This window comes from Palaemon carinicauda, chromosome 3 (assembly GCF_036898095.1).
Source record: "Palaemon carinicauda isolate YSFRI2023 chromosome 3, ASM3689809v2, whole genome shotgun sequence".
NCBI lineage: Eukaryota > Metazoa > Arthropoda > Malacostraca > Decapoda > Palaemonidae > Palaemon > Palaemon carinicauda.
This window is the reverse complement of record NC_090727.1, coordinates 108,249,744-108,257,450: the sequence shown is the minus strand read 5'-3', so window position 1 is coordinate 108,257,450 and position 7,707 is coordinate 108,249,744. Positions and strand designations below refer to the sequence as shown.

At 38.9% G+C, this 7,707-nt stretch overlaps 1 protein-coding gene across 1 annotated transcript in view; it reads right to left on the bottom strand.

The window, feature by feature from the left end:
- LOC137633331 (uncharacterized) overlaps positions 1-7,464 on the bottom strand; it is a 34,957-nt gene extending 27,493 nt beyond the window's left edge. The window contains exon 1 of the mRNA XM_068365583.1: positions 7,351-7,464. Within this exon, the coding sequence (XP_068221684.1) occupies positions 7,351-7,464 (114 nt within the window). The remainder of the gene's footprint in view (positions 1-7,350) is intronic.
- Positions 7,465-7,707: the final 243 nt, after the last annotated feature.

Here is a 7,707-nt window from a genome sequence, read left to right as displayed (position 1 = left end):
GCGAAACAATCTCAAAGGTGACGCAATCCACCAATATGCACGAATGCAGGCATACCAACATAACCTACTCCTTGATGAAACGCTAACACTGATATCATAGGATAACATAAAATAAATGCTAGATGAAAGCATAAAGACGGGTGTACTATATAAATGTAAGGAAAAAACTCCTAAAAGTTCGAACAAATATTAATGACTGACGAACTAACGAGAAAAAAGGGCAGAGACGAACCATGAACGGTAAGAACGGGAACGCCGTTCATATATAAACACTTCTCCATTAATAAAAACAGAGGTTACACTGCCCAATCTCGCTAACATACATGGATAAAGTACTTAACTTCGATGGGGTATCATGGGAATCGGCCATCGATTATAAAATAATGATAAATCCAAGGATAAACACGAGAAAAAAACATGTTGGACTTAATAACAACAAGTGCTATAAAGGAGTGACGTCACTGGCGTGGGTTGGGTTAGTGGTAGTAGTGTTGAACGGCACCTCGCTGTGGCGGGGATTTTGAAGAGGAGATATCTAAATAGTGCGAGACCTCTGGTTGTGAATTATCACGCCCCAGTATTTTATACCGACACCTTATATAGGTGAGCGAGCTGGGTTCAACCTGGCATTCCTATGCTTTTTTTTTTTTTTTTCTCTGGTAATATATAGCAGTTATATTCCTTAGAAATAAGTGCTCTAGGAGTATTTCACTGGGCGGCACAGGTCTCTCGCCCAGAAATAGATTTTTCCTTCGTCAAAATCCCTTTGTTGGCTCGGCGGGGCTGGTCGCTTCCCGCCAGCCTGGGAGGGCTTTCCCCCCCCCCCTCCCGAAAGCCTGGGCAGGACTTCCCCCCCTCCCGCCAGCCCGGGCGGGCCTTCCCCCCTCCCGCCAGCCTGGGCGGGCCTTCCCACCCCCCCTCCCGCCAGCCCGAGAGGGCCTCCCCCCCCCTCCCGCCAGCCAGGGCGGGCCTTCCTCCCCCCCCTCCCGCCAGCCCGGGCGGGCCTTCCCTCCCTCCCGCCAGCCCGGGCGGGCCTTCTCCCCCCCCCTCCCTCCAGCCTGGGCAGGCCTTCCCCCCCTCCCGCCAGCCTGGGCGGGCCTTCCTCCCCCCCCTCCCGCCAGCCCGGGAGGGCCTTCCCCCCCCTCACGCCTGCCCGGGTGGGCCTTCTCCCCCCCCCTTCCTCCAGCCTGGGCAGGCCTTCCCCCCCTCCCGCCAGCCCGGGCTGGCCTTCCTCCCCCCCCCCCTCCCGCCAGCTCGGGAGGGCCTTCCCCCCCTCCCGCCAGCCCGAGCGGGCCTTCTCCCCCCCCCCTCCCTCCAGCCCGGGTGGGCCTTCCCCCCCCTCCCGCCAGCCCTGGCGGGCCTTCCTCCCCCCCCCATCCCTCCCGCCAGCCCGGGAGGGCCTTCCCCCCCTCTCGCCAGCCTGAGCGGGCCTTTTCCCCCCCCCTCCCTCCAGCCCGGGCGGGCCTTCCCCCCCTCCCGCCAGCCCGGGCGGGCCTTCCTCCCCCCCCCTCCCGCCAGCCCGGGCGGGCCTTCCCCCCCCCTCCTGCCAGCCTGGGCGGGCTTTCCCCCCCTCCCGCCAGCCCGGGCGGGCCTTCCTCCCCCCCTCCCGCCAGCCCGGGAGGGCCTTCCCCCCCCTCCCGCCAGCCCGTGCGGGCCTTCCCCCCCCCTCCCTCCAGCCTGGGCGGGCCTTCCCCCCTCCGGCCAGCCCTATTCTCCAAGAAATTCCTAAGACACTTATTCTATCTACGTGTAACTGCCAACGATATCTTTTAATGTAAACAAAAGAAAAGTCAGAGATAGCGGTTCGGTAAAATGTTATCATTAGTATGGCACCGCAAGTGTTACATACATAGTAATGCTGATACATTCTTTTTAATCCCCCATTCTCTTTTGCACTGATAATATATATATATATATATATATATATATATATATATATATATATATATATATATATATATATATATATATATATATATATATATATATATGATATTAATAAAAAAAGAATTAAGCTTGCCGTTGCATGTTCCACATGGCTGGAATTTTTGTGCCATGTTGCCCTCAACCCTTTATATATAAGTTCATTATCTTCATGAATAAAGTCACTTACATTTTCAACAGGATCAAGCATAGTAAATATTAAAACCCACTCTATCACGAGAGAGAGAGAGAGAGAGAGAGAGAGAGAGAGAGAGAGAGAGAGAGAGAGAGAGAGAGAGGAGAGAGAGAGAGAGAGAGAGAGCATTTCCTAGTAAGGTTTATTATGGCCAATTTGTTTACGGAAGATCAAATTTAGCACGGCACAAAGCAGTACTATCAAGTCAGACTGATTCATTGCCTATATAAAAGGTCAAACGGTGAAATTCCCCAAATGAAAGTTTATTGTCAAAAGTCCTTTTTATGATCACTGTAATCAAATGGGAATTAGGTACAATTTTTCTCCATTGAGGTCCAACTAATGTTCGGAACATCTGCAAAAGTTATAAATATTCAGGTGTAAGAAGTATTGACTCTAGAATATACATTTATGCTGTAGTCTCCTTTCTGAAATATTTATTCTGAATGGAATATTTTAAATAACACTAAAAATAAGCTCCATTTCGATGTCTGATTAACATACATTTAAGCTCTAGTCTTTTCTGAGTGGTTTATTTTCAATTAAATATTTCAGAAAACCCTGAAAACTAAGCCCCATAATTATGTCCAGAGCATATTTTCAAGTATAAAACCTACATCTTAACCATCTTGAGTAAATGAAACCTGTCAATATTAAAACGTAAAATTTTCATAACGAAAAAGCCACTATTCCATTCTGCGCTCTTAAGTCGAGGTATGACAATGAAAAAATATGTGCATGTGTATAAAATATACTTTTGATGCCTATTTGCTATTGAAAATAGGATATAGCAAAAATATCTATTTAGAATATAATTGTTTACTTATATGCAACAAATACAGCTGTTTCTAGTCTACTGCAGGAAAAAGGTATCAGAGATGTCATTATTCTTGTCTGGAACTTGTCTAAAGACAGAGATATATTGTCACCATTTATATGATTGTTGATAGAAAGAAATTCGTATTTAGTAACAGAAAGAACAGACTGACTAAATTAGGCAAACGCTAATTAAAAATCATGTTTATCTCTCCCGTTTTCCATGAGAGAGAGAGAGAGAGAGAGAGAGAGAGAGAGAGAGAGAGAGAGAGAGAGAGAGAGAGAGAGAGAGAGAGAGAGCCTATATCAGAGGTTTAATCCATATGATGTTATTCAATGATTAATTAGGTTGCCTAGCGTCGCAACTACAAAGGTCATCGACAATAGGCGGCGTCATAACTGCCAGGGTCACTGACGCCTCAAGGTAGAATGAAACGCAGTAAAGAAAAGAGTATTTAACCATCATATCATATCCCTGAAGACGGAGAGGAATTTGGAACGTTCAAGTCAAAATAATTTTTTCAACTCAAAATATCGGATATTATTATGTAAATTTATGTGAAATTAGATATTAATTAATCTTTATACACTTATTTTTGGAATTAGAATTTCTTTCACTATAAAAAACAAAAATATTTTTCTAAATGATTCCCAATTGTGATTTTAATGAATATTTAATTGCCAAGTTGAAAATTTTTTTTTTTTTTTCTATACATTTCTCTAATTCCGCCTTAAGTGTCCGGACGAGTTCTTCAAAATTTCCTTTGGAACTCCGGAAGAAATTCGCTCGGAAGTGATTGATACAAGACTTCCTTCCCTACTTGGAACCTTTAATTTCGTACAGTAGATTTTAATTCATGAAAGTAAATACTGATAGATATAATAAATATTATTTCTATCTGAAGTAATCCTTATTTTGTTATTAAAAATATTGTTAAATACAATATTAATGTCCACTGACTCAAAATATTTGCTTGAAATTTGTATTCTTATAACTTGTTGAAAGTCTTCTCATTCTTCAGGGATATGAGAGTATGATTAAATAATATTTTCGTTCTCTGTCTCTACATCGTTTTCTTGCTGTTCCATCATCATCAACTTTTACTTCACGAATTGTTGAGGTTATTCCTTTACCTTCTGTTCTATATTTTTTTTATTAGAAATATACTAAGATATTTAAGCTGTGTATATATATATATATATATATATATATATATATATATATATATATATATATATATATATATATATGTGTGTGTGTGTGTGTGTGTATGTGTGTGTGTGTGTCTATGATCGTTGAAGTTATACTAGTCAAAGTCACCCATACTATAAATAATTTCTATGAGTGGTCAGACTAAAATATCGCAATATCGCCAATCTGATGTGGCCATGGTGGTGAAAAATGGTCAACCTCTAGACAAGAATTATGACATGTCTGATGCCTTTGTCCAGTAGTAGACTAGGAATGGTTATATTTGTTTTATATAAATATTAACAATTATATCATAAATAGACATTTTGCCATTTACAATTTCTTAATGGCAAACAGAAATCAAAAGTTAGTTTTCTATACACACACACACACACACACACACACACACATATATATATATATATATATATATATATATATATATATATATATATATATATATATATATATATATATATATGTATACAGTATATATATATATATATATATATATATATATATATATATATATATATATGTATACAGCATATATATATATATATATATATATATATATACTGTATATATATATATGTATGTATATATATATATATATATATATATATATATATATATATATATATGTATATATATATATATATATATATATATATATATATATATATATGATCAGTCCCCAAGCTAGGACCAGGGAGGCCAGGCAATGGCTACTGATGTTTCAGCAGGTAGACCTATGGGGTAACCCCACTTCCATCCTTAGTTCACAAGGATGGTAAGGTTGCAGGCATTATAAGAAACTATCACGCTTGAGCGGGTCTAGAACCCGAGTCCAGCAGAACGTCAGGCAGGGACGATTCAACGCTTATCCAATAAATCTTATCCGGGATATTAAAGGGGAGTTGGCTCAGCAAACTGCCAACTACTCTGTGACTCATCTCTTCTTTTATGGTACTATAATCTCTTATCCTTAGACAATAACCCCTATGTGTATTCATTTCTTCCATTACGCTCCCCCCCCCCTTTCCAAAAAAAGAAAATAATATTCAACGTTAATTCTGGTCACATTAATGAGATTTTGTATATATAGTTCAAAGGAATACTGTATATAAGTCTTATCCGAAGGGAAATACGATACACACACAAAAGGCTGTTTAAACTGATCCTACTTTTATAAAACAGATGGATATCCAGTGGAATCCTTCAAGCTAAAATGACTGAAAAGTCCAAACTCTAAACACGTAGCTTAGTAAGTTCACAAAGTCCAGTATCCTGACCAGGTCCATGGACATGCCAGAAGACTTTTTCAATAATCGCAGTTTTACGCCAGATGCCTTGATCGTCCATATACAATGGAGAGCGCGCGCGCACGCGCGTGTGTGTGTTATTCTTTCATCGCATGATTTATAGCCAAGTTATATTTCTCAAAATATTGGTGACATTCCCTACGTCTACTTCTTCAATATGTAATGACTTTCTTTTAACAAATATCTAGACCCAAAACCGCAGCAGATTCCATTTTATTAGACCCTTTTGTGTTATATTCTTGTAAACTCAATGTGCTATTATAGCTTTTGTCAATTTCCAAACAAACAAACAAAAATGGCTGGGAAAAAATAGTCATAAAACCTCATCAAACCTCAATAGCGTTCTTTTGATTCATTAATATTAGAGCAAAGCCACGAAAAAGTCAACAAAATTAACAACAGGCGATACAAAGGAGATATTCCAAACACCCTTAATGGTCTAAAGGGGCTATCGACCATAAAGCACTTTAGTAGAAAGGCCCACCATTGGAGCTATCGAAAGAGTCCCTTAACTGTACATTAACGAGAGAGAGAGAGAGAGAGAGAGAGAGAGAGAGAGAGAGAGAGAGAGAGAGAGAGAGAGAGAGAGAGAGAGTACTAAGCAGTCAAGTGTTAGCGTTATATGGTATGAATGGGCCCCTCCAAAATAGACCATCAGCCTTATTGTGAACCTTACAACCCTGCAAAGATGAAGTATTGCCCTTAACGTTCTCAGTAACTTTGTTTGTTCTTGAATGTAACCATTAGACAGAAATTAATAATCTAAAGTCTTGAACATTCTATAAAATTTAATTATGGACAAAATTAAACAGAATTTGGATTGGCTTTCCAAGAAAAAATTACTTTTCTTTCTATCAAGAATATTTATTTCCTTTAGCTTAGCTTCCGGTTTGGAGTCGATAATGATTCCTATATTTAATGAAAAAAAAAAAAAACAGTTTTGGGTTATGATTAACATGTTTTGGTTCATATTTTTCGTGTTTGTTTGTAGTTCAACAATAATCCTAAAAGTAACATAGGAACACCTCAATCAAGGTCCTAGTCTTATCAAAAGTAACGCTGTGGTGATCAGCATAATCTTCAGCCGTTGGGTTGTAACTGAGAGGCGAGGTGAATGCAACTGACTTTATTTCAACGGATAGCAAGTTTATATAAGACAGGTTGATGACACGAAAGTCACAATAATTCAAACAAAATGATTCATGAACAGACAGGTTTAAAGAGGCTGTGTTAACAGTGAGGTGTAGAGCAAGATATACAACAAAAAGAAGATACCGTTACAGTGTTGGAGCGTGTTGGGAAAAGTGACCAGCCCTTAATACTTAACTATATCACCTGAAATGATAATCAAATACTGACACCATTTAGGTCATGATCAACAAATAGAATCCCTTGTATCATATCAATTAGGGAAATGGGCTCCTGAAGTGGAGATCGCTGGAACTGGAAAATCATAAACCAATGTAAAAGAAAATCAGCAATATTTTTGAGACTTGGGCAAAATAAGTTCTGCAAACCAACATAATTCTAAAGTTTGAGAACAAACATTGAAAAGAAACAGAGATTCAGAAAATGAGTCAATGTTAAGAAAATGTGACGTGCACATAAAATAAAGATTCAAAATTCATTCTATTACGCTGACCTAATTTTTTTCCATACGGATTAAGTATCTTGCAAATTTTTAGTAAGCGGTATATACCAAGACAATTTTATAATTACCTACCCAAACAATAGACAAATTTTTCATAACGCCTAGTTTATCAGACAAGTTAAAGAATAAAGACGAACGAATTATCTACATTCACATAAAAAGGATAAAATTGACAACTTTCAATAAAAAAAATTACCAAATTGAATTACTTCTATTCAATGCAAAATCAAATACAATGACTCCTCACCTGAGGCGATGTGCACCAATGCTTAATGGGATATAGAAACACGTCAGATAAATGACACAACCAAAGGCGAAGTGTTACAGCAAAACCATACAAGGAGCCTTTATTCAATAACATTATTGACTGAATAAACGAAAAGAGGGGGGGGGGGAGCTTACTGTGTAATCCTAATACAGTACTAGGTCACAAATGAGACGACAGTCTGTATATCAGGAAGAAAAATAAGTCTACATGATCTTCTACGAGGATATCACGACAACTATAAGGTGAAATAAAATGTAAAAATTACAATATCTATTCTTCATTGAAATGAAAATATCAACCAAAGAGTGTGACAGTTCAAAGAATACTTCGTAAAAA